Raw genomic sequence first — 26,987 nt, 5'->3', positions numbered from 1 at the left:
GGATCTGTGATTAAAAATGGATTCAGACCCAGAGAGAGACAGACAAGTGCTTGTGTTATCATTTTAGGTCCAGGGCCTTCATTCCTACTCCATCTACTGGCTAGTAGGAAAAATACATCTTAATGAAGGGAAATGGTATCTGACAGCAGTGCTCCTCCATCTTTGTCAACACTTTCTTCCTCAGCTGCTTTAACATGACGCCTACGTGCACCCGACTAGCCCCATAAACAGCCTGACTGGTTTGCACAGAGCCTTCCGAGTTTATCCGGGACTTCAAAAACGTCATTTGTGATGCTTCAGCAGTGTGCAAGTACTGCAAAGTAGATTTATCATGATCATGATGAGCTTCAACCTCTAAAGCTTGTTTCCTGAATACTTTTACAATCAAATGAAAAAACTAGAAGTCTGCAATCTGTTAAACTACATTTACCAGTTCCTCTAGGCTTTTATAGACCTTTTCTAAATGTATGTTTTCATGTCGTCCTAAAGTTGAACAAATTGATGGATCTGTTTAACTGTTGGGATTTTGTGACCTTTTCCACCTACTTGTCCTGATGCTTTTCTGAATTGGCTGGCTCATGACTGTGGGACCATCCTTGCCCCCGCTGACAGTCGACACTGTAAAGTTGTACAGTCGCCCCGGAAACATCCCACTGACAATGCGTCTGTTCAGGCGATTCTCTGTGACTGACAGGTTTCCTGGGGGGGTCCACTGAACACTGAAGTCATCGTAGTCCCCAAAGATGGGGGGAGACCACATCAGCTCTATCCTATCATTTGTTGGACCTTGTTTAACAGACAGCTCTGTGGGCGGCTCTGGAGCTTGGGTGAAATAAAGAAAACAAGTTAACCTCATTAAAACTCAGACATTAAATACAACGTGTTTCAGTTTGGTGTTTTTTTTGGTCTTACAGATGCGTCCAAAAGCTGAGACGTGATTGGTCAGCTCGCCACTATGTGTTGTAACCGTAGCACGATACAGTCTACCAGGGGTCAGGCCCAGAAATGTGTGACTCGTGTGACCTGCCGCCAGCATCTGAGCTCCCAGAGTGGCTCCAGAAACATCAGACAATACCACCTTAAATTACACAGAAACAACAGACTTTACATATAAAGACTTAAAGCCATAAAGCTGGTATTATTTCTTAGATGTTTTACTTGAGCAAAAACAGCAGCAGGTAAAGGTGCAGCTGATCCATAATAACATTATTTATTAGATTCTGTTTGAATAATCTGCATCTGAAAAGTAAGTGAAGCTGTTAAATTGTTGAATGTGTTGCAGTCAATTTGGAAACTAGCAAATATAAAGAATATTTTAGTTTAACTATATGAAGTTCAATTATCAAGCTAATGTGCTAACAAAGGTGCCTTGATGTGTTAATCTCCTGTGCAGGGAAGGAAGAGACGAGAACATCCTGCAGCAGGGAGTGGAGGAGAAGCCTTTTTGTTCCTCCTGGTTTTGCGACATCAATTATGAATATTTTTCCTGTTATCAGCTGTAATGACGCATCAACACAGCCATTGCTTTTACAAGCTGTGTGCTCAGAAGGTTTAAGTTTAGTGTGTCTGAAGCAACATTAGAAAACCTTCGGCTGGGAGACATTCCTCAGTTTACCTCATAGCTGCTCCAGCTTCCCCCTCCATGCTGCCAGCTCACTGTCAGTCTGTCCGTCCGTCCTGAACTCTGAGCCTGAAGACGCGAAACTGGAGACGGGACTGCAGAGAATGAATGAACAGAGAGAAAATTAAGACTGAGTGGGAGAGAGAAGATAAAAATGAAGACGCATGAGAGAAGCAGGCGGAGAAGAAAAGGACGACAGGACAAAGCATAGTGCAAGATGTTTAAAGGAGGAAACCTAGGTTAAAATCCTTTAAAATGAACAAAAGCAAGGTGTGTAGCAAGGAGGTGATGGTGACAAACACTGACCGGTTCTGCCAAGCACAGAGGAGTCGCTGCTCATGCGACGGCTCCAGCTCACCACCTGCAGCCTGTACAGACTTCCTGGTTCCAGGTCAGAGAAAACACAGCTGTCTGCAGCTGGACCGACTTTCTGCAGGTCCACCAGTTCGCCAACAGCCTGAAACACACACACAGAGCAGTTAGGAAAACAAGGCCAGGGCTGAGCCACACAGGTACTTTTTTTTTAAACCCTAGATTCTTCTGTGTTTTGGCTGTTGGGAAACCCCTTCCAGGGCGAAGATGGATAAACTGGGCAGACATGTAGAGCAGTAAATTGATCATATGCGTTGGAATCCTGATCTTCTGTACTTTACCTGGAGGCAGTGTATTTGAGAACACAAACAATGGAGAATATCAAGACTTTCTCCCACGACCCCCTTAGTACAAAGCCCAAATTATCTGTGACTCACTACTTCGATGTGCTGTAAACAAAACTTTGTTTCCTGCAGCCTAATTTTGAATCATGTTGCAACTTCCTCACTGACATCGAGCAGAGTTTCTCCGTGAGGATGCTTCCAACTCTGTGGTACAGGTGTGAAACGACAACAACAACAACTCTGGATAATGTCCAGAGTTCACATGTGAAAAAAGCAAGAGTTTGTAACATTTCCTGTGTGTCTGCCTCCTATATGTGGTGTTTACCTGCTTCTATAAGATTAATGCTACCTGGTGATGCTCCGTCCTCCCTGCAGCATCCAGTCCATGATTGGCTGTGGGTTCAATGATCCTGTAGAGTGACAGTTCATAGGTGTCCACACGGCCGTCTGATGGACGCCAGGAGAAGGACAGCGAGGAGGTGTTGGTCAGAGAGACTGTTAGATTACTGACTGCAGCGGGACCTGGATAACAGATGGAGAACTATTCACCTGAGGTCAGATAATTTGCTGTAAAATTGCAATTATTTAAGGTTTACAGTAATTTCTTGTAAAGCAACACAAACTTTAACACAAATACAGGATAAACACAAAAACACAGGTTGTAGAAACACTGGAGACTAAAACATCTTAAACTGCAGCAACGTGCGACAGTGGGTGTAGGAACCATGTACAGCATTTCTATGCAAGGAAGCTAAATTAATCTAGAGATGCGTAGAGACTCACGTGTTTGACCCTCTGCTGTGGCCTCCAGTGATGGGACGCCACCGCTCAGCGTCACCATGCTGACACTGTACCGCTTCCCTGAGGTCAGACCCTCCAGCAGCTCGCTTCGACTCTCAACAGGCACAGACCGATTGGCCACGATGGCACCGACTTCATCCAGTAACCGCAGACTGTAGCCATCATAAACGCCCACTGGTCGCTCCCAGCTGACGCTGAGGCTGTGGGTGGTGTGGTCGTTGTCCGCCTGCAGGGCCGTGACTCTGGCCGGTACTGGTGATTATCAGGTATAATTTCAACTCACGTTTGAATGAATCAGAATAACTTAATTGTGTGGTGTCTCACCTGTCCTGCCAACGGCGGTGTTGCTGTTGTTCAGCTTCCCACTCAGCGATTCGACAGTGATGGCGTAAGCTTGGCCTGGAATCAGATCCAGAAAGTTCAGGGAGGTGACTTGTTTCTGGACCTTACGGCTGTCTGTGACTGCACCGCCCTGGAGACAAAAAGTAGTGGAAGTTTTTTCCTTGTACGTTTGATCAACAAACATAATGGGATTTAAAAGTGCGGCTGCACTCACTGGGGTTGACAGGGAGACCACGAACAGGTCCAGGTCTCCATCTCCAGCTGTCCAGGTGACCAACAACCCACCAGGTGATTCAGGCTGAGAAACCAGGTGGAGGTTCCCCACTGCACTGGGAACTGGAGACAGACACAAAAGAGTGAATGAATGAATGAATTCACAACAGCTGGACTCCCCTTCATCACAGGGCATTAGTGACATTTACCTGACCGTCCCTCTATAAACTGAGGCCTCTGATTGGGTCCGCTGAACGTCGACACCACAATCTTGTAGAGTCGCCCGGGGGTCAGAGAGGTCAGATTGTGCTGTCGCACATCGCTGCTCAGCAGGACCGGGGGGAAAACCCGAGTATCATTGAAGAGCAGAGTGATCTGAAGACGAGGGGTCGGCTGATTTATTTGTTTACAGCACAAATGTGAAATGAGTTGACAAAATATTTTTTAAAAGTGCCTCTGGTGTGTTTAACTGCTACAAAGTAAAGGGTCCATTAGTGAACCGAGGAAATCAATGTTCATTTTTCACACTTAGTCAAATCAGGTTTGTGAAGTGGTCTTCTCCTTAAATCTGTATCAATTAAATGTAAAACCTGAACATTTCAGATTCTGCAGAAGAAAAAAAATTGATAGTTACTTTGTTTTTGTCACAAACCTCACTCTTACTGCAATACAGTCACTTTTAGACAATTTACAGCATGTACTTATTATTTCAGGTTGAGAAAGGATTTATGGTTTGTATGCAGTACTTGTACACGTAGAGTATAATAAACAACTGTTTGTAAAAAATGAAACTGGCAGTAAGAAGGTAACTTGTGTTGCTTTAATGTCTCCGTTAGAGCTCACCTCATAGTGGTCCACATCTCCAGGGGCAGGGGTCCAGGTGACAGTCAAATCACGTGTTCCTCTGTTGCTTAGGGACAAATTGCCCACAGTTCCTGGAACTGAAGAAAAACATGAATTCAGAACCATAATTGAAAAGTGAGTGACACTGCTCCCCTGTCTTCTGACTTACAGGTTTGTCCGTTGATGGAGACGCTGCTGACGTAGTCACCGCTCCAGGTTTCAACGGTGACGGTGTAAAGTCTCCCTGGTGTCAGAGAGGAGAAGACGCACTCATTGTGTCCAGTAGAGACGCTCTTGTTCTGCAGCACGGTGTGGTTGTAGCTGATCAGAACCACGTAACGGTCCAAATCTCCAGCTGCATGACGCCAGTAAACCTGAACACACACAATACAGGGAAGTCATACAGAAGGTCAGGAGCTAATACGCTTTTTATATGAAGAATAAAAGGCATAAGAAGTTAACACAGACTTGGATTTTATATTTGACGCACGGGGTGGAAAAAAAAAACTGCAACACTGTTTTCCAAAATATTACGATATTTCTGAGATGTAAAAGTGCTACGGAGGCAGTTTTGTACTGATGGCAAACGCACCCTGAGGAAGTCATCTCTTGCAGAGTGAACAGCTGTTGGGTTCTGCACTGTGGCAGGTTCTGCAAGACAAGAACACAAAACAATGATTTATAGTTTACTGCTTTTAAAGCACGCTGCGTTACAGCTTCTCACATTTGATGCTTTTCTATGGGATTTTTTAAATCATTTCAAAACAAATTGTCATTGTGAGACACTGATCACTTAATTGAAAAAATCTAATAAATAAACAAAATTAATTATTCAGACATTAATACAACTAGGTATAACTGAATCCTACTATGCAGCCACATTAATCTGCTTTGAGTACTTCTACAACATTTTAAATTCAGGAATTGTATTTGTAACAGTAAAAAAATTCTAGTGTCAATATTTTTACACCACTGTAAACCATAGTACAAAAAACTGAAAACGTGGCAACACAAGCACTAAACACAGTAGTAAATAGAATCTATCCTTACGCGTTCGTGCTCGAGTCGTGGTGGTGTTCTCCAGGCCGCCACTTCGCGTCACTATGACAACAGTGTACAGTCGCCCGGCGACCAGAGAACTGAAGGAGCATTCAGGGGGTGAAGAGTGAGACACAGCAAGCGTGTGCATGGTTTTTGTCCCAGCCTTGAGACAAACTAAGTAGCTGTCCACCACACCCACCGCCAGTTGCCATGACACCTGAAGAGCATCTGACCTGCCGCCATTAGCAACAGTGACCTCAGAGACTGATGCTGGGGCTGAAAGAAAATATTTGTATTAAAATAGTTTAAACTATGAACTATATTTACTATTAAAGATCTTTGCTCAGAATCAAAGTTGTAAGACAGAAATCCAGCAATGGATTAATTTTAAATAAATTACAAAGAACATGGGATTTTGCACTAAACCTGAATTTAGGCTTCAGTTATGAAATGCAGTATCATGAAGTTCAATTAAGCAAAAAAAAAGTTACTCTGGAAATTTTGTCCTGGGAGACATCTTTTTCCAGAGCGGGGGGGGGGGGGGTACACAGGAAGCCTTTGAGCTGGGTGTGTTTGTGGTGGAACATTCCTAACTTTGTTTCTGGTATTTCAGCCATTGTTCTAAAAACTCTCTGATGTTATCACACTTTCTCACGCGCGCACACACACACAGTAGAACCCTGACACGGTTTTTCTATAAAACCAATAAATGCATAAGATGAGAAAACATTTTTGCATTTAAAAATATTTATTGCTCTGAATATTTTTGATCATAACAATAAGTGGATCAATTTTTTTTTATCCTGTAATGTGCAGCGATTGCTGTGGACAATCACATCTAAATGGCCAATTTGTCACGATTTACTAGATGTCCAAAAGTGCTGTTTTCTGTGTTGGATTGAGGGGGTCACTGGGTTTTTCCTGTTAACAGCAGCTGAATGACTTTGATAGGAAACAACACAAATCCTGCACAGGGATATTGTCTCTACACAATCAGTCTGACTGAGCAGCAATCAAACAGTCTTACATAAGCATGTGTGAACTCCTCACATGCTTCTGGGTGCTTAAACAATGACAACAGAAAACAAACTTCCACTTTTCATATTTTGTCAACATATTTTTTTCTCATTAATCTCAGCAAAAAACTGTAAATGCAAATTCTGTTCTTTTCCATCTGTGAAACAATGAAGTCTGAAGCTTGACAATAACTGGAGCTGTGACCTTTTGGGAGAAAATGTTAAAAAGATTGGTCGTGCACCGTCTCCTCTCTACAGACAGAACAATGGCGGAATATTTGCTACACTAACGTGAAATACTGAAAAACAAGCTGAAATGTTCAGCTGGAAGCTTTTTCTGCTCAGGTGGGAGCATTAAACAAAAATGTATATTTTAAAAGGCGATACATTTAAATTTAGCCAAAAATATAAATGGTTTCAAACTGTAAACAAAGAAAAAAGTGAATGCAATAATTATATTAAAGTTCCCTAAAAACAACTACAGAAATTTTCTGTAAAGTAAAACTTAAAATCAAACTCATTTCAATGTTTCCAATTTAGGATTTATTAACACTGTATAAACATGCCGATACTACAAATTCACCATAACATATGATGGTTATAAGCAGATGCAAGGACATTTTAAATGTTGTTATGAAGACATTTTATAAAATTCCGGTTTTACTATTTTCATGCAGCCTCCACTTCTGCCTGTCCAAAGGAAATTTTACTTTAATAAACATTTAAATTTGCATTATTGTGGGTTATAAAGTGTATATGTGTGACCTAGACCATGTTTTAGTCACACACGGTAGCAAAGAATTTGCTATAAATGTGTATTAATTTATTAATGAAAATGTATAATGATTAAATATATTATTCTCTTCAGTTATGGACTGTTTTGTTTTTTTCAGGAAACTTAATTATTTAAAAACCTGTGATGAAAACAGTTCCCCTGGTGATGTCCTGATGCTGACACCAATATCAGGTATCGGGCCAGGTACTACTTTTGTGTACTTGTTCTTCTTCTTCATAAAACATCCAATATTGTGCTCAATACTACATTATCATATGCAGGTAGACGGAGGTGGACAAATGTCTGTGGTTTAGAGCTGTTTTAAGATAAGTGATAGGGACAAAAGTAAAGTCTTAAAATCAAGTTACTAACATATAACCCATGTTTCTTAAAAATATTTTAAAAATGTTTAATATTTGTGACTGACATCAGCAACAAGCGTTATATATAGTAACTAGAAAGTTACCTGAAGTTCTTTGTTTTCCAAAGTTATTTTACTTTCATATTCCTGTGGAAACACTACAGTCCATGTTGTTCACACTTCTCCATCTCACCCTAAATCTGTGCTTGCTCTTTTTTCCCCCTTTGTTTTTGTTCTTTGAAGCTTACTCAGTTTTTTAAATCCTTGTTGACGACATTTGTTTTGGCAGAACACGTGAGAATTTCTGTTCTCGTGGGATTTGCTTTAGTGTCATAAACTGATGAGGATTTTACTCTCCAGCAACTCATACTACAAGCAAAACAGTTTAGTACTTGTATCACAACTCTGTGTCTGCAGGTACAAATGTAAGTGCTTGTATTCACTCTGGGAAAAAGTATCGGAACATCCGTACTTTTCCCACAATAAATCAGCAGTCAGCTCAGGGTGGGAGGTAGAAAGTTCATGTCTGGTTCCTGTTCACTCACCTGTGCGTCCCTCCTGGCTGGTGGTCTTAGACTCCACCCCCCCGCTGACAGTGGCAGTCTGCAGCGTGTAGAGGGTGCCGGGAGTTAAACCGGACATCAGCAGAGAAGAAGAACCGACAGGAACATTGAAGTTCTGAACCACAACACTGAAGGAAAAGAAAAGTTCAGTGTCAACAATCATGTGAACAGATTTATGTAAAGTCCTCACAGAAAAACACATTTTCAACACCATGTCAACAATTACTGCACAGACCTGGTGCTGAAACTGTGAGGATAAAATTTTAATATCTGCTATAATATCTGGAGTTATTAGGTGGGTTCATTTCTGGTTTCCAGTTTCCAGCAGCTCACAGTCTTTGCGCTAAGTTAAATAAATCCATGTCTATTCTGTCATCAGGAAAGAAGAGGACCTCCCTGAAGAATCACACCTGTCTCTCAGCAGGGTCAGCATGAACGAGTCCACGTCTCCTGGTGGTTTTTCCCATGATGCCCGAAGGCAGTCGACTCCTAAGCTTCTCAGACTGATGGTAGAAAGCTCCTTGGGAACTGCAACATGCACAAACATACAATTACACACTGGAGTTTCTGCACACATGCATGCGAGGACTTTCCTGTCTTATTAGACATTTACTCAATGTGAAGACACAACATTAAAGCTTGAAGGTACCTGAAAAGTCAAACAGATCTTTCTGTATGGCTGGATATCACCCGACTGATACTGAGCCTTGTTTGAGAGTTTTGCAGTTTCATTTGCAAATCGAAACAAAAATACTTTGTATGTGTACTTAGTTCTTTTACTTTCATGTATTGCATAGTAACTTCTACATTTAATGAATCGCAGTTACAGATTTATTAACTCGTTGCTTTTTGGACATTTTTAATAAAACTCATTTCACCTGTCCTCCCCTCCAGAGACACAGAGGTGTTCAGTTTCCCACTCCTGGTCGTCACGGTGATTGTGTACTGTCTCCCAGGCGTAAGCACGTTGAACGTGCACTCTCTCATGTTTGGCCCCACCTCCCTGGTATCCAAGGTAACATTGCCTATCAGATACAGGATCCAAAAAGTATAGTTTAGAAACCACAGGGTAAAAAAGTACTTCACGACAATTACCAGCATGTTTCAAATTCTCCACGCCAGTTTAAGTACATGCTCTGAAATTTACTTTTAAGTCTAAAATATCAGTACTATAGAAAATGAGTGATTTCTCCAACTTACTTGATAAGTAAAAACTATTGAATTTGATGCTGTTGATAACATGAATGTATACAGGTCTGACCCAGATTTGTTCCACGTGCTTCATAAATAAAGTTTAACAGCTTTCAGATTAAATGAGTAAAAGTACCTCCAAATTGTACTTAAGTACTGCACAGTACTTTAGTTAACATACAAAGCTACTTTCCATAACTGCAAATTTTTATGTCTCTCTAAGATGAGGGGAATGGTTACCATGGCAAATGGACAGGAAGTAGCCATCACGTGACCCAGAGGCGTGGCTCCACATGGCACTGAGCGAGGTCTCGTCGGCATGTCGAATATGGAGATCCACAACCGGAGCAGGAGCTGTAGAGGTGAGGACAAAACGTTCACACAGACACTGACAGAAGATGACAATCCAGGACAGAGTCTCTGTACTGTGATCATTTGTCTGCACTGATCTTAACTAGTGTTGAAAATGTATCAGTATATGTGTATTATTTATAGTTCAAACTTGTTTTTTTACTGAAATGTATTATCTTCAGGGGTGTTCCTAATATTCCGAACCTCTCGTGTATAAATAGGGTGAAAAAACAATAGAAACCTTGAGTACTTCTTCTGTATGGATGTGTGGACAGAGAAATGGAGCGTGTTGAGCTGCATTCAGAGCTGTATTAAAGATTATTGCAGAGGTCTGACCTGTTGCTTGCTCACAGCTGGTCTCAGCTGTCAGTCCTCCACTCTCCACTCTTAGCACAGCTCTGTACAACCTCCCCGGTGTTAGATCTTCCCCAGGAAAGCTGAAGCTCACAGCCTCTTGGTCCAGAGTGAAGTTGAATAACTGCTGGAGGCCATCAAACAGGAAAAGCCTGTAGTTCTCCCAGTGACCAGCGGGGGGCTGCCATGACAGAAGGAGGCCACCGTCAGGGGAATGAGACAGAAAGGGAAGGGACACTGGCGCCGGAGCTGCAGACAGGATAGAGACATGAAGAAGAGAAGCTGAAGATGAGAATATAAATTAAAATGAACATTTCTCACCTGTCCTAGCAGAGATTTCCGATTGGTTCCTCAGCTCGCCGCTCTTTGACGTCACTGTGACTCGATAGGCAGAGCCGGGAGTCAGCTGATCCACAAAGAGGTCTGTGGCGACTGGTTGAAGCATCGTTTCCCAGTGGACCGTGCCGTTGGTCCAGATGGAGACAACGAGTGCGTCCAAGTCCCCTTGAGGCTGTAGCCATGACAACCACACGCTCGTGCTGTTGTCATAGTCGACCGTCAGGTTTGAAACGGCAGAGGGAACTATAGCAAGACAGAAAGACCGATAAGCCACCTTTGCATCTTCCCTCCTACCCTCCTGTCTTCTCTCTCTATCTCTCTCCTACCTGTCCGAGCCTCAATCGTCCTGCTGTTCTGCTGGTTGCCAGCCTCTGTCACCATGGTGATGTTGTACAGTCGTCCTGGTGTCAAGTTAAGGAGCGTGTGTTGTTTTGTGGTGTTCGTCAATGTCTCGTTCTTCAGCAGACCTGCGGACATGGAGCAGATGGGGACAGGAGTCAGGTCAACAAAATGTTCATGTAACAAAGGCAACAAAGCACTGAAATCCGAAGAGGAGTAACTCATACTTGAACGCACTATAAACACACGTTCATCTTGACTCGCACCTCATCCCCAACTCACCCCAGACTCGACTACACTGATGAATAATCACTAATGAACAACGGACCCTCAGTAAACTGTTAAAACCCTGGAGGTTCAGTGATGGGGACAACACATGACACGTACCTGTCTGATCCGGATTCTGAGGTTGTTCCCACAGTTGAAGCCTAAAGCGCTCAGTCCTGAGTGTGTCGGCCTGCCAAGAAAGCCCCAAGCTGCTGCAGGTCCTAGAGGTCACCACCAGGCTGCTCACTGCTGGTGGCCCTGATACAGGGGGGTTGGGTGGAGGGGGGTGGGGTGGGGTTGGGGAGAACACTCAGTGAAATATCTTGGTCACGGTCGCATGTATGTGGAATTAATAAAAAAAATCTGTGTAAATTCCCACAGCTCCACGACAACTGTGCAAACTATTTGCTGATTAAGACAAAGTGAGTTAAGTGGACATGGAAATTACATTTTGGTGGGAACATTTTGTCCAAACATAAATGTGCATTTGCACAAAACCTTTTTCATCATCAGTCTCAATGCAGCTTTTGAGTTTTCAGAGTTCCCAGCAACACTGATGATGTGCAGCAAACAGCTGGTGAACACTGGTGGACAACAAGCCCAGAGCTAAAGTAGAGGAGACACTGGACACAAACCTTTGCAATACAGCAATCAATGCTGCTTTATAAATACAATAGGAGCTTGTTTAAATACATTTAAATTCATTCTGCTGAGCTCAAGTGGCAGGAAATCAAACACTGCAGCATTGAGGAACCTGCCGACTCAGGTACAAATAAACGAGCAGGTATGTGAGCGCTGGCTGTAACAGTCGAGATAAGAAACCACAAACGCCACTCAAGTGTTTTGCATTAATAAGAAGGTGACCGTCGAGACTTGACTGGGTAGAGTTTCACCCCGTTTCCTTTAAATACAAAGCACACACACACACACACACGCGCGCGCGCGCGCTCACACCCTTTCCCAGTGCTTCCCACAGAACAAAGAAACAATGGAAGCAGGAAATTGCTGAACTCTGGGAGCTCTGCCCACAATGGAAATACACACTAAGGGTCCAACTTCTGTTCGGGACGCCTGCCAGCACGAACACGCAACACACACTTCGATGTACTTTTACTGCTCTATCACTCGCTCTCTCAAAGGGCAGTGGTTCCTGTAGCTAATCACAGGGCTACAGAGAGGGGAAGCTACATGACATTAAATCTAAAGGAACACACACACACTTAACGACGTGGGGGTCACATTGTGCTCTTTGACTTCAAAAGACGAGAGGTCGCAGGAGATGGAAACAATAGAGCAGAGCAACAGAACTTTTGACCAAATGTTGTGACTATTGGTGTCAGCTCCCAGGTCTTTAAACATGTCACAACATCACGTTGTGTTGCAGGTACAGGTCTGTGTCTCAATCCAAGTCTCCCACAAAAATACAAGCTTATTTTTACACTATGCATATGACAATAAGGTGAAACCACATCGCTAGCCCCCATTACACTGTGCCAATCTGCTGCCATGCCAGAATTTGTAACGTGAAAAAGACTAAAGTTGTTGCAGTTTATTGTCATTTACCTCTGACTGTCCCTTAGCTGCACATGGTAGCAGTCTTTAGAGAATCCAAGTGTTTCTCCACCAAAATATCAATCATGCAAATAATTTGCTGACAGGAAGCCAAATCAGTCATGGTCATGTTGACACAACAACAACTTGAGTGTGTTCACGTGGACTTCACCAGCTAGATTTGTCAGAGAACAGCGATTTCTCTGCCGTGTTACTCTGGTTACTCTGTTGCTGCATTTAGATGTGGACTCACAGTACCCAGGTTTCTGAAGTGCCTGTAATCACACTGATGATGTGCATGTTCCAACCTGGAATCAGCTTTGGGCTGCATGTTGCATGGGGGAGCTGTGAATTTTGCAATTTAGTCACTGTCGCCCATTTTCCACCAAAAAGTTACTTTTCTAACACAGGACACTTCCTGCTCATAAAACTCTTCAGGAGAATTGTAAATAAGAGATTAGCCCATTAATAAATTAAAAGATTTTAAAAAACACAAAGTTCTATGATATTCAGTGACATTCAGGCACCACCCTGACAGTTTGTGGACCTGCAGAAACATCCCTACACCCCCCACAACCTGGGATTCTTTAGATGGGTAGAAACAATGGCCCCAGAACTAAATTTAGACCCTGGTTCCACTACAAACTAAATTCCTCAAAAAGGTTCCTAGACAGGTTGTTTAGTGCAAATGCATCTATGTTTGGACACAAAAGTTTACACCAAAATCGTATCTCAATGTCCACTCACTCAGAAAACTGGAGCTGTGGGATTTTTCAAACACCTAAATGTGTGGACATGTTAACAATCAGATAACATGTGGATGAAGACCACGATGCTAACAAAAGCTGTAACATGTGAGGAGTTTCTGGTCTGAGGACTTACTGGTGTACAGGGTGAGGTTGGTGGTTTCATTGTCTCTCTGAGATTGAATCTGTAGCTGGTAGGAGATTCCAGGTTTCAGGTGATCCAACACACAGGTGAAAACATCCCCTGCATCTCTGCTCGCTCCATCCTCCACCAACTGCTTCTCCTCCTCTCCTCCCAGCGTTGCTCCAATCTCAGTCTCTCTCTCCACGTCTCCTTTTGTTCTTCTTGTACACTCGGCGCTGTCTGCTTCACCGTTCAGAGACGTCACATTGAAGGAGCAGTTCAATCCAGGTGTGACAACAGTCAATGAAATGGAGTCCATCCTGGATACTGGTTCAGAAACCGAGATGCTACATGGGGCAGACTGGTCCACTGTGGGAGCTGCACTGCTTACATCCTGACAGGAGAGATGAGGAATTTATAAGACTGTTGTTATTTACGTCGTACGTTCTGTGTTGTCCAATTCAGACAATTGATTTTGTTAAATTGAAAGTGCAGTGACTTTGTAGAGTTGAGGGATTTGTAAGAGCTGCATTTTAACTTCCTTTTGTTGGTTGAGCTCACGGTTTCTCGCTCTGTTTTTCCATAACACACACACACACACACACACACACACACACACCTCTGCTAATGAAGACCTCCGCTCACCATGGATCCAGACTTTGGGTGGAGCAGGACTTTGATCCCATTGTTCTGATACCTGTGCTGTAGCCAAAAAATTTGAAATACTTCGATATTTAGTCCAATTTCCTCCCAGCTTTTTTTACGAAAAAAATTTAATAACTTTTTTTACTCTGGGTGGAGGCTGTTTCCAGTCCAAACTAATCTAATTACAGCCTGACTCATTTTCTTAATGACCTCATAGCCTAAGATTTCCATCCTGCTCTACGAAGAAAAATACAACCAAGAAAACTTACTGTAAATCCAACAATGCTTTTACAACAAAGGTGAGAAAAAAAGAAAACAAGCTGCTCCACATGCAACAAATCAACAAAAATAGAATATAGTTGCCCGAGAGCTCAAAGCACTGAGATTTGAGAAAACACATGCACATAGACAAAACCCAAACACATAAAAACAGCATAGTTGAACAACACAAGCACGGCTTTGAGAAAGGCGCTGCAAAAAGCTCCAATACAACGGAAACTAAAATGCACGGAACTAAAATCTCAACTCTAAATGTCCGTCAGTTTTTAAGTGTCCCCTGAAGACTTGCTGTGAAAGTTGTCTACAATGGTTAAGGGGACACTTAAAAGTTGACAAACACAGCTGGGACACACTTGATGCAATAGTTTCTTACAGGAGCTGACTCTCCCTCGCTGGGTTGGAAAATGAGCTGGTAACATGCAAGTTTTCAGATTTATTTTTTTTTAACTACACTATTATTAACCTAGTGTTAGCATTTTGCTAACTATTATCCTGCTGAATTAGTAACGATTGCTGTGAATCGGGACTTTAGAAATAAAGTAGAATTGAAATGTACAATGCACATAAGTGGCTCACAGAGACATTGCTGTCATCTGTGCTTCTTGCAGTGTTTCTCAGTGTTGTGGCTTTTTGCAGCGAGTTTCTTAAAGCGGTGCCCGTGAGGTTGTTTTATTTGCTATGGTTTTGTCTGTGTAACTAGTAAATGGCTGCTTATATAACGCTTTTATCCAAAGGGCTTTACAATGTTGCTTCTCCTTCACCCATCGTCTCACACACACACACACACACACGCGCAAACCAATGGCGGTGGCTGCCATGCAGGTGCTCACCTGACCAACTGGGAACAACTTGGGGGTTCAATGTCTTGCCCAAGGACACTTTGACACATGGCCAGGAGGCACCGGGAATTGAACCACTGCCTTACCAACTGAGCTACAGTCGCCGTATAAGCATTGATGGTTCTACAGTAAAGTACACTTTAGAAGTCTTTCAACTTCAAGCTCATGTTGTAAAAGTTATTTTTTAACCATAATTTGTTAAGACGGGAAATGTTCTGATGAACATTTAATGCAAAATTAAAATAGTGCGTTGTGTTAAAAATGCAAGGATGTAAAAATAATGCAGTCAATCATCAGCTCATTCATCTGACTGTGTGTGTGTGTGTGTGTGTGTGTGTGTGTGTGTGTGTGTGTGTGTGTGTGTGTGTGTGTGTGTGTGTGTGTGTGTGTTTTAAAGTTGGGAACCATGCTCTCTGACATTTAATACAATAAAACGCCCAGAAAATAGAATCATTTGTGACTGATTCTGAAGTTCAGACACAAAAATGCTGCAGGGAGGAGAAGCTGTCAGACAGGAAGAGACAGAAATGGCGACTGAGGAAAATGAAACTGTTTAAATACCAGAGTTTCATACTGTTCCAGCTCAGGCACAGGTTTACACTTTACATTACAAAAGAATAACTTTGGTGATTTTCCAAATTAATCCTGTTTTCAACACTAATGTTTCTGTCTGTAACTTGGATTAGCTTGTGGGCATCAGTCAGACACAGCCATGTGTCTGACATTCACCCTCTGCTGAACTATGGTGATTTGGAGCATTTGGGGAAACGTTTTTAGTTAATTTCTTAAACACTGGTCTGTGTGAGGATCAAATGAAAAAATTACCTGAACTTATCCTGTAACTGAAATCATTTAATTTCAGATTCCTTCTTTCTGAACACTGCAGTATTTTAGATTTACAAACGTTCATGTTGACTCTAATCTAGTTACCTGCCGCACTAAGTCACGGCCCTTCCTAAAGCAGAACTGTTTGGAAACACTAAATGTTTGATAGGTGTAGATTCTCAGTTGGAGGTTTTACAAGTTTTAAAAGTGCAGAAAAACCAACCATGCAAAAGCTTCTTTTGTAAAGAATTGTGCTAAGCAACTTTAAGTGTTTGCAGCTTAACAAAAGGTCATCTGCATCTTGCTTCAGCTCATCCTTACAGAAAAAAAATTTAAAAAAAAAATACGGCTTTATGTCCACATTATTATACTGGGGAGAAAAGTTTAGGTGTGAGCAGAAGCACAAATGTGGCAGAGATAAATATCTTGTTTCTCTTTTATGGTCCACTTTAAAAACAGTTTTACTTCCACATTTACACATTTGCTTTATGTGCATGAGAATAAGATTATAAAGTAATGTTTAAAACTACAGTATTTTAACTACTGTTTATATTTATATTAAAAATGTTTATATTGAGATAATATTATTGGTATAGCAACAGAAACATGTCTATGTACAGAATCAGTTCTGTACACTTAAAGTTTACTTTAGTGGACCCTCAACTACAGTAGTGTGCAAAGTAGCTGTTAGTAAGTTTTCTTCACCATTAGTTGCATAAAAATGGACATTACACGCTTACTATTTCGTTTGGAACCTCCTGACCATTTCTCAGTTGATTGAAAAAAAACTAAACAAACAAAAAAAAACTAAAGTGAGATGAACAAGATCCAACTGACCTGGAGCAGCAGCAATGAGGTGAACCACAGGGAGCAGAGAATAGTATGAACTTTACATTTCAGCATTTTGATCTTCCTTCAGATCGTCACAGAGACCAAACACCACCATAATCCTGAGACTGAGGTAGAAGATGAGAGTTAACATTCGCTGCTCAGGGTCAAAACTGAAAAATATCCTTTTTAATCAGCGTTGTCGTCAGTCCTTTTGGAAAATTGAAGCTGCTAAGAAAACAGCTGAAAAGTCCTTTTATGTCTCTGAAAAACAGGTTAAATCCTTATTTGAAGACTGTTTTCGTTGTGTCAGGTCTGATGTCCAACCTCAACTCGAACCTCTCAGACTTCAATCTCAGTGTTTCCTCTCTTTTCTCTGGACTCGCTCACTGTCTCACCAGCTCCATGTCTCTCTTCCTGCTGGTCAGACTATAGTGTCGAGGTTGGGAGTCACTAACGGACTTCCTCAATCAAGCCAACAGCTCTGTGAGTCACTGCAAAGACACGACTACGAACCTAGTTGAGATGAAGGCTATAAATAGGCCTGTGTGGACAACAGCAGCACACCGATCTGCAGTGACAACAAAGGTAGATGTTAAAAATAAAGACGAGCGTTTGATTATTTCCCACTGTGGAGTTTAAAGATGGCTCCGTTACTCTTTTTGGTGACAGTCATTTCTCTGGTGTAAATATAGTTCAGAATATTACAATTAATCCCTTTAAATATGGTGAAATATTACTTTATCATTTTACTTAATAATAACTTTATGACCATGTCTCATTGAGTCACAGTATGGAAGGCAGGAACAAATCGTGACATGTGACTGCAAAAATGCAGGATCTGGGTAAATTGTATTAATATTTTTCACAAAACTTTACACAAATGACTCAAAAAAAAGTCTACAGATAAACAGAATAATTATTAGTTGCAGCTTTAATTTGTTGGAGATCAGTCCAGATGTCGCTTTCCTCTGCTGTTCTATGACGGCAAAAAACATCCAAAACAAATTATAGACATTTTCTGGTTCCAGCTTTTAAATGCTAAAATGGGATGAGAAATATAATTTTGAACTAAAAATATTATTACTAAGATGTTCCTTGTCTAATCTGGTGATGCATCACTGGTTGGATTTAGAAAAAAAAAAAACTGGGATCGTCTTTGCCCTACAGAAAGTTGGAGCCGACTCTTGTACTACGCAGCACTAAAGGTTAAAGGCCAAACTGCTTTTGTTCCAGTCTGAGCTACATTTAGTCATCCACACCTTTCCTTCCTTTCTGCTCCCCTCCCCTCTCTCTGTCTCACTCTCGTTCCCATTAGGTCACACTTAGACTAACAGTTTTCTAGGAAAAATATACGACTTAACTTAACCAGCTTGGTCTTCCTGTTTAAATCAACTGCTCCTGAGCTTGTCTGAGATGTTGCACATGTGAATCAGCAACATAAAGACAAATAAGTTAGATATAATAATTAAGTTTTAAATACTGCTAATAGTTGGCCGATTATTAATCCATTAATTGATCAAATGGATGAATATTATCGAACTGTCCAAAGACCAAACCATAAAAAAAGAAGTTTACACTATTTAGTGTAAATGGTTTTGATCCTGTGCCCTGTGATTTTTGCAAAAGTATGACATGAAATTGATGTTAAAATAAGCTGAGATTAGCTACTTACCCACCTTCCTTTACGCTGCTTTTTTATTACGTTTGAATAACAAATTATTAGTTGCACAAAAAAAAAAGTTTCCAACCAAACACCCTGAGCAGAACCGCTGGGTTGGGAGGAGTCCACTTCCCCCCCCTTGATCCAAATGACCAGTCCTTCAGTCAAAGATGAGTCAGAGGTCTATTATTGGTCCAGTGTTTTTATGTACATGTTACAGGTAACAATATACTGCATGTATAGATCAGATAGACAGGTTACAGCACTATTCAGTGGCTAATGTTCTGGACTATTACGACATTCAAATTGATTAGTAATACAGTACATTAGTTTTAAAAATACAATAAAACGTATTTTACGTGGACTAATTGGCATCATTCCTCTGAGCTTTAATGCCCAAACTAGTTTAAAGGGACTCTAACATTTTCAATTTCAATCCAGTAGTTTTATTCTTCACAGCATTTACAGCTATAAACAAAATTCAGCATTCCTGAAATTCTTGTAGATTAAATGATTGAATTTATATTTGTGATTAGTTTGGCAAGTGTTAGCTAGTTGTATTTCCCCCCCTCATACATTACTACTACTGTAAGTATTGTTAATCACCAACTCCTGTTGACATGTTCGCATTAACAATAATGTGCTTGCTAATTTAGATAGGGAGCTAAATTTCTATGCATTTTCTTAAATAGTTTTTTACCCACATGCATTTTTTATTTTTGTTGCAAATTCCACCCAAACCCACTACTTAGCCATAAATCAGACTGCACATACACAGCATTAGAGCATTTGTTAGTGAATATGTCTTGGTGATAACATTACAAGCAGTTTTAATTAATATACCACAAATCTAAAGAAACAAATTATTTAATAATTTTATGATTTTGCTAACCAACACATTTTAGCTAATTCACAACAGAAAAATAAGGTTCGGAGTATGAATCGTGTATGAAAAGTAAAGGGATCTGACTCGATCCAGCCTTTCTGTACTTGTAAAACATCTTACACTGCACCCAATAGCACATTAGCCTCTGCAGGTAGGTGGAGCTGGAAAAATGTCTGTGGTTTAGAGCAGTTATAAGATCATCCATGAACACAAAAGTAAAGCCGAATACAAAAACTCTGCTGTGCACAGCAGACCCATGTTTCTGAAGAATATTTTAACAACATTTAAAATTTGTGACTGACGAAAGCAACAATGAGAGTTATACAGTAACTAGGACGTTACCTGAAGTTATTTTCCCTTCATATTCCTTAGGAGACTCTACAGTCCATGCTGCCCACGCTTCTCCATCCAGGACCTCAACCCAAGTCGGTGCTTTGTTCAGGTTTAGTTCTTTTCAGCAAAAGTTGCTGTTTGTTAAACACCGTTCGCTGCCATATTTGTTTTGGCAATTTACTTAACTGCAGTGGATTGATGAGGATTTTACTGTGCAGCAACTCAAACAAGAAGCATGTGCTTTTACTCACAAGTACACTAACATTACAAAAATATCCATACAGACATGCTTTTGCCGCTATTGGGGTCAACTGACTAATCAGCTATTCACTGAGGTCAAAGTTGAGGGGGGAAAAAAAAAACAGTAGATTTTCGAGTCCTCTGAATACACCCAGGATAATTGACTGTTTTGGACACAAATGTCCAAAACATAAATGAAAGCAACAGCTGATTCCAGCCTCCATTCTGCCATGTTTGTCTTTTATCTTTGAGAAATGCTTCAAGAATTTCAAGAAAATGTTAAAGTGTTTAAAAGCACCAAACTTTCAGCTCATACTTTAACCACCAACAGCAGAGAGCCTGAAGTGAAATGCTGTAAATCTCAAGAAAACCACTGTCCAACACTGAAAACAGCTAGTGTCCCTTTAAACTCCATCAACAACCATAAAGCACAGGAGATGAACCACCACCTACTGCACATACACAATACTACGTCAGAGGCAGTGTGTGTCGTCGTACTCGTTGCTGGAGAGAGCATGTAGACTGGGCTCTGCTCACCTACACTTTAGTCAGTTAAAAGAGAAAAAGTACATCACTTTGACATTGTAATATCACATCACCGATTTGAATAGACTGAAGTGAAGCATGGGTCAACGATAGTCCCAAGAGGCATGTTGGACATAAGATACAGGTCCAAAGTCGCTTGACTGCATCACAGATGAATAAATAAAAATATATTGGTACATATAAAAAGAAGAGTCTCTGAAATGTCTTCTAGCTTAGTGTCCGTCAACACATCGGCCCCCAGTTTTAGCAGCAACATCTCAGTGCTTGTGGTTCACACATGTAACTGCCCACATAAGGTTTAATAGCACTTTAACATGTTTTGTACAGTGTTACACCATTCACACACAGAGCAGATCAGATGAATGTGTCCATTACTGGCATGTAGAAACCTCAGATCTCTAAAACAAGTCAACACGCGAGCAACTGAAAAAAAAAAACCCTCCCCACTTTAATTTTGGTGTAAGATTTCATTTCTAAAATGTGCAGTCATAGTGAAAGTATGACAGGATGAGTCTGACACCTTCTACACATTGTACTTCTACAGAAATATGTTCTGTTTTTTCCACTTGAGGTCCTGCTGTCCAGTGCAGTGTTTCCCACAGATAAAATTCTACTGGCTGTAGCAGATTGGGGGAGAAGGATGGGAGGGCAGGCACACACAGACCCACACACACACACACACACACACACACACACATTAAGAATTACCAACATGCCAGTTCTTCACAATTAACCATGTTCAAAGAGATCAATTAAACACATGGGAAACACTGCAATGTTTACTGCAATGTAAATTCATTCCAGCTTCAGAAAAAGAGCTAATTTAGAGAAACTGAGGTTTGCACAACAAAGACACTGTTAGCCCGGAATTCCTCTCTACCAAAACAGTTTAAGTAAATATTACTTAAGAATATCAAGTCTGATTGCATCACTTAACTTGTATATTGCTCTCTCAGAAAAACTCATTCCCTAACAGTCACATAACAGGTGAACAGATTTCTGAAACTGGGTTAGCGAATAGGGAAACCTGGTTTCCCCAGGTAGATTTCTCCCTGAGGCCACCGATTCCTCAGCCATGTATATGCGTAACCAGGTTTTTAAACCAGCTTTCTTTAAGAGCGCCTGTGCGTAACGGGCTGCAGACAGGGGAGTGAAAGGCTGAGCGAGAGAGGGATCATTAACAGGGAGATACCTCCTTCATGCCGTACTTACTATACAGTTACGTTAGCTATGCTCCCAAAATGAGTCCAAAATGGACAAAGTGTGTGCAGATTTCCAGTAAACAGGTTTCTAAAGTGCATGTACTATAAACGCTGTTCACCAATTACCTGAGTAACTGGATTCTCTGAGTAACCTGGTATAACCATGTAAAAGCTGGCTTGAAATGGCTTTGTGGTTTGACTGTTGAGATTGTTAAAGAGCTTAGAAAAATTGGACATCGATGGTAAAATTAAATACAGGCAAAATATGTGGAAGGCCTTAGAAGAGGAGATGGAATGAGAAAAGGCCTTTTGGGCCTCAGCTGAGAAGGTGTAATGACAGGAAACCATTTGGATCTCAAATGGGGACCATCAAGACCTCAGAAGAGGAGAAAGCATGAAAGAAACCCTCCCAGGAGAGATTCTCCTGAGCAGAAGAACCAGCAGCAGGACAACATAGAGAAGGAATAGAGGGGGGGGGCCTGAACAGGTTCAGCATAAGGAAGAACCACCACAGTTGATGATTGATTACACCAGCTGCATGTCTCCAATTTCAGAAGTGGGAAAAGATTAAGAAGAGCAGGACTGTAAAACAAGTGGTAAGTGGAGATGGAGGATAGATAGAAAGTTGATTTTAAAATCTGGATCAAAATCATGTAAAAGTGAAGTCAATTATTAGGAAGTGTAGTTAAACAAAATAATTTTTATAGTAAATGTACCATCTGTGATGGAATTAATGTAAGTTGTGTGCATAGGTCAATGAAAGCTGATGAAAGACTGGGTGAACAGATGCCTGGGAGAGAAAGGGAAGAAGCTCGGTACTGGCACTAGGGGTGGGACTGTTCCAGCACTGAGCCACTAGTTGCCCCTATTGTGAGTCTATAAACTAAAATATTTCCTAAAATAAAAGAAATATTTAATTTAAGAGAACAATGAGTTGTAGTCATTGTAACTTCAAATGCTTGGTTCAATAGTCAGGCAAAAGAAAAAATGCACTGCACATATTATTTCATCTGTATGTGCATTTTACTCAAACCTACACACTAGTTTTTCCATCATTGATCCTTTTTGTTTGTTTTTTTTTTAAGGCAATCACTTTTTCAAATACTTTAAGTACCATGACCTTGTCCGGGTTAACAGTGTAGCCAGCTTTCACCCATCAGCAAGTAGCTGCTAAACACGTCAAAAAAACCATGTAGAAAGAGTATAAAAATAAAAGGTATTATTACTTCGATACACCAAAATAACTCATTAACATCATTTACAACAGCACATTGATGAGATGACTGCACCATTGTTTCACATTTTTGGTATAAAGCACTATTACGCAACAGGGGAACTGTCAATGCCAAAATCTAAAAACAAAAGGTCAATATTTCAGAGTAAACTATGAGGCCAAGCAGCACTAATATTTGAAGGTTTGTTTCTCAAAAATAACTGAAAACTCTTTAATGTTATCTGATATTATTTTTAATTGGTTCTGCTCTTTCTAGTTTTAACCACAGCTGCAACAATTGGTCGATTAATTAACTATTTTAATAATGAAAGGATTATTTGTAAAGCAAAACAACCAATATTTGCTGTTTTGATTTATGGAATGTAAGATTCTATGCTTTTCCTTGTTGAACACAGTTGTACAATTATGATATTGGTCAAAAAAATACAAATATCTGCAGAAATCACCTAGGAATTTTAAAATAAGAATTTTCAGTATTTTATTAACCAAATTCTATACACAAAAATAATTCAACAATTGAGAAAACAACCTGAATCAATATTTAAAATCTATTGTTAGCTGTAGCTCCAGTCCTCATTGTATGTTATAATTATAAGATTACATATTATTTCAAGACTGTAACAGAAGGAAAAACGCATTTAATTCCAGAAATAATGTGTACAGCTGCTCTATAGTTAAAGCCTAATGGAAGTGGTATTTGTTGAATAGATTTTAAAACATTTTTCTAACATGCTATTTTGAAAGTGTGGTTTTGCAGTGGACTACTACATTAGATTGGTTTCACAAAATATTGCTTTAGCAAAGCATTAGCTAATAGGTTAGCATCTATTGATGGACGTGAAAGCACACAAACAAACACTGAAATACCAAAAAGGTGGAATTACCTGTATGATTGCTGTACTACAAAAACTAGCTGTGCAGGAGCTTATATGTATAGTCACATTGGTTTGTTAGCTTTTAGCATGTATATGGCTATGGGTTAAGCCCATTTGTGACCTCAGTACTCCACAAGTCAAAACTCAACTTCAACTTCAAAATTAAATAATAGTCTGGTAATAAACCGGACTTATGTTGAAGGGGCTTTTTTTTTAAAAAAAGTAGATTTATTATATCCAGATGAAGATACAGGATTCTAAACTCCTAATTATTAAAAAATGAAGTAGGGTGTTTGTCAATGCTGACTGGAAATCAGAAGGTTTATGGAGAGATGGGCACCACTTGTAGATGCTATATCAAAACTAGGCATCTAGTAAGTAATAGCCCCCTGACGTGGTTACTTCTGTTCTCTGTATATCATTACTCTTATGAAGTATATTTATTATTGACTTAGTCATCTCCTGTGAGTTGTCTCATTACAGATTACAATGGATAAAATAAAGTAAAAAATGAGTTGTTTATTAAGGTTAGAGTAGAGAAGGCAATATGACCAAATTACAAAGTGATGTATGGAGCACGGAGCTAACAAACAGGCCAAGGCTGGAAAGGTTGGTTTAACAGTGGCTAACCAAGGTGCAACCAGCTAACAGTCATTTTCCAGGAGCCTCTCTTATAAGAACACTGTAATAAAATATTTTTTAAATTCTATAAGACACAGAAATGCAACATATTTATTGATCAACACACCATCAATTTCAGTCAAACTATTCTACGTGTCCATGACAGAAAAGAGGTAATCTGAGAGTCTGGTTAGTTAAAAACACAATCGGACAGTCAGTTGCTCAAGAGAAGTGAAGGGAGCAGGTCTCTTGACTTCTTATGAAGAATTCCCAACAACACATGAAGAAGAAATTACAGAGAAGAAGAGCGGATACATTCCATTTTCAGAACTTTACCTTTTCTCTTTGCTCGAGCAGGCTCTGCACTCAACATTCCTCGCTGGTTGTCTATGTTGTCCATCAAACTCAAAGATCTCCTCCTCTATTCCTCAGAACCCCCACGTTGCACAGAGCAAACCCCTTTAGCACTCTCAGGTATAGCACACTTCATAAAAGCAAACCTCCCCCTGTTGAGGACACTCACTGGCCGGTTTCTTCGGATAGACGAGCCTCAAACAAGCTCAAGGCGTGATGGACGAACTCGTACTGCTCACCTGTCTGGATCATGCCACCTCTGCACGTGAACAGAAAGTAAGAATTCAATGAACACAAGTTAAGCAATTCTGCAAAGATATATATGGATGTGGAAAGGTGGATTATTTTAGCACTTTGTCCCTATATGTCCCCACAGTCATTGGGCATTTTCTTAAACAAACAGTTGGTTCCCACAGTGCAGGAAACATGTGTCAAACACATTAAAGGAAATAGAGAAAGGCATATTCCTTATCGGGACATTACAGCTGTGTTTTTACTGACAGTGTGGGGAACTTGGAGGGAAATAGGCTACAAACTACAGTATACAAAATATAAGCAGATATTGATAATTATTACCATTATGGTAATATATTCAAGTCATTCTTTATGCAGTGCATTAATGACACTATATAAATAAACTCTATTCTGGTGCTTGAGCTGGTGAAACAAATTTGATTCACATTTTTAACCGTATTTTGAGTTTCACAATTTACAAATGTTGCTCATTTTATAAACTGCTGACCCATTTCCAACCAAACAGATGAACCAAACAATTTCCAACCAAACAGATGAAGCTTGTTGTTTTGTTTTTTTTTTAGCTTTAATTTATACAACACAGCACTGGATGTGAGAACCTATACTTTGTTAACACACAGTGAAGAAATCTGAAAACAAGTTCTCAGAACAAAGAACTGAAACACCAATATTCTTAACAAATACAAATGTAACTATAACAGTTGTCGGGATGAAAAATCAGTTCACACATCAACATTGTGAAAATCTTTGGAAACACATCTGGTCCTGACAACACACATTTTATAAGATGAATCAGAAAACAATGTGTGAGTTGTGGGGACACCGTGGACACATGCTGATGCCCACAAAGGAAACAACTTATTTTATATTTACCAGTTAATTAACTGAAAGTCAGTGAAAAGATGTTAACAAATAGACACAAAGGGGCTAAAATACATCCATTAAAACATGAGTAAATCATGGGAAATTGAAGTCTGTGGCGTTTAAAATGCTGAAAGCTGTTTTTTATATACGTGTTACCTGTCTGCTCGGAGGCGGCAAGTGATGCTCAACACGTCCACCAATCCCTCCAACTGCAGCTGTCGACAGCCTATTGTTGTAGCAATGAAGCAGCCTGTTCTTCCAATCCCAGCACTGCAAAGACAGGAGGGAGGGTAATGGAGTTATTTCAGACATTTTCTTTAGCAGCGGAAAAGCACATTTCCTCTTTTCCCTTTCTTAACACCTGCAGTGGACAATAACGGGGCCCATGGTGGCAGCTGTTCGTCTGTCAGTCTCAACGTCACCCATCAGCTGCAGCAGCGGCATCGCAGAGTCTGGGGTTTTGTGGTCAGGCCATGATGTGTACCAGTAATGCTGCAGCATGCGGGACTGATTCCCACACTGGACAAGAATGAATCAGAATACACACACACACACACACACACACACACACACACACACACACCCAGAAACACACACCCACACAGCAGTTAAGCCCAAATAAACGGCTTCATCTGCACACAAATAACAGAAAGAGAAGCTTTTTAAGCAGTTGTGTACCGTTAGTGTGAGGCTGCGGGTGGTGTAGTGTTCACACTCTCTGATGCTGTTCACCAAAACTTCAACCTTTCCATAAATTCCTCTCTTTTCAGGCCAATACAGAACACACTTCTACGGAGAACGAGAACATACATACATAGTTGGAAAAAAGGGTGAGTACATGTTTTAGCCCATAAACTCCAAATCACTTCCAGTATAACAGCTGGGATTTTCCTTCTATTGCATTCAAAAACAATGAAATATCCGTAGTTTATCTGTTTTTTGTTTTTTTTATCGTTTGTGTTTGCTCACCATTTGTGCTGTTTTGTATTTTCAAATTAATACTG

The 26,987-nt window shown here is 40.5% G+C and overlaps 2 protein-coding genes across 5 annotated transcripts in view; both read right to left on the bottom strand.

Annotated features, from left to right (window-relative positions):
- The window catches only part of ptprb (protein tyrosine phosphatase receptor type b), a 29,873-nt gene extending 12,471 nt beyond the window's left edge, over positions 1-17,402 (bottom strand). For 2 of the 4 annotated variants that reach the window (XM_067489647.1, XM_067489648.1), the window contains exons 1-23: positions 16,920-17,398; positions 13,507-13,888; positions 11,194-11,331; positions 10,794-10,934; positions 10,450-10,710; positions 10,111-10,377; positions 9,664-9,777; positions 9,111-9,257; positions 8,643-8,760; positions 8,215-8,360; positions 5,527-5,793; positions 5,069-5,127; positions 4,646-4,850; positions 4,477-4,574; positions 3,843-4,008; positions 3,635-3,756; positions 3,403-3,550; positions 3,061-3,330; positions 2,627-2,799; positions 1,928-2,078; positions 1,616-1,716; positions 913-1,078; positions 547-822 (exon numbers count right to left, since the gene is read on the bottom strand). In XM_067489647.1, the coding sequence (XP_067345748.1) occupies positions 547-822; positions 913-1,078; positions 1,616-1,716; positions 1,928-2,078; positions 2,627-2,799; positions 3,061-3,330; positions 3,403-3,550; positions 3,635-3,756; positions 3,843-4,008; positions 4,477-4,574; positions 4,646-4,850; positions 5,069-5,127; positions 5,527-5,793; positions 8,215-8,360; positions 8,643-8,760; positions 9,111-9,257; positions 9,664-9,777; positions 10,111-10,377; positions 10,450-10,710; positions 10,794-10,934; positions 11,194-11,331; positions 13,507-13,888; positions 16,920-16,985 (3,982 nt within the window). In that variant the 5' untranslated portion in view covers positions 16,986-17,398. Of the gene's footprint in view, positions 1-546; positions 823-912; positions 1,079-1,615; positions 1,717-1,927; positions 2,079-2,626; positions 2,800-3,060; positions 3,331-3,402; positions 3,551-3,634; positions 3,757-3,842; positions 4,009-4,476; positions 4,575-4,645; positions 4,851-5,068; positions 5,128-5,526; positions 5,794-8,214; positions 8,361-8,642; positions 8,761-9,110; positions 9,258-9,663; positions 9,778-10,110; positions 10,378-10,449; positions 10,711-10,793; positions 10,935-11,193; positions 11,332-13,506; positions 13,889-16,919 lie in introns of all 4 variants that reach the window. The other 2 variants (XM_067489650.1, XM_067489649.1) reach the window with 2 other exon arrangements.
- A 1,355-nt stretch (positions 17,403-18,757) lies between these two features.
- ptprr (protein tyrosine phosphatase receptor type R) overlaps positions 18,758-26,987 on the bottom strand; it is a 34,448-nt gene continuing 26,218 nt past the window's right edge. Inside the window, exons 13-16 of the mRNA XM_067489651.1 lie at positions 26,662-26,772; positions 26,345-26,502; positions 26,140-26,253; positions 18,758-25,123 (exon numbers count right to left, since the gene is read on the bottom strand). Coding sequence (XP_067345752.1) covers positions 25,030-25,123; positions 26,140-26,253; positions 26,345-26,502; positions 26,662-26,772 — 477 coding nt within the window. The 3' untranslated portion in view covers positions 18,758-25,029. The remainder of the gene's footprint in view (positions 25,124-26,139; positions 26,254-26,344; positions 26,503-26,661; positions 26,773-26,987) is intronic.

This window comes from Channa argus, chromosome 21 (genome assembly GCF_033026475.1).
Source record: "Channa argus isolate prfri chromosome 21, Channa argus male v1.0, whole genome shotgun sequence".
NCBI lineage: Eukaryota > Metazoa > Chordata > Actinopteri > Anabantiformes > Channidae > Channa > Channa argus.
Note: the sequence above shows the minus strand (reverse complement) of the source record. Positions and strands in the feature narration are given on the sequence as shown.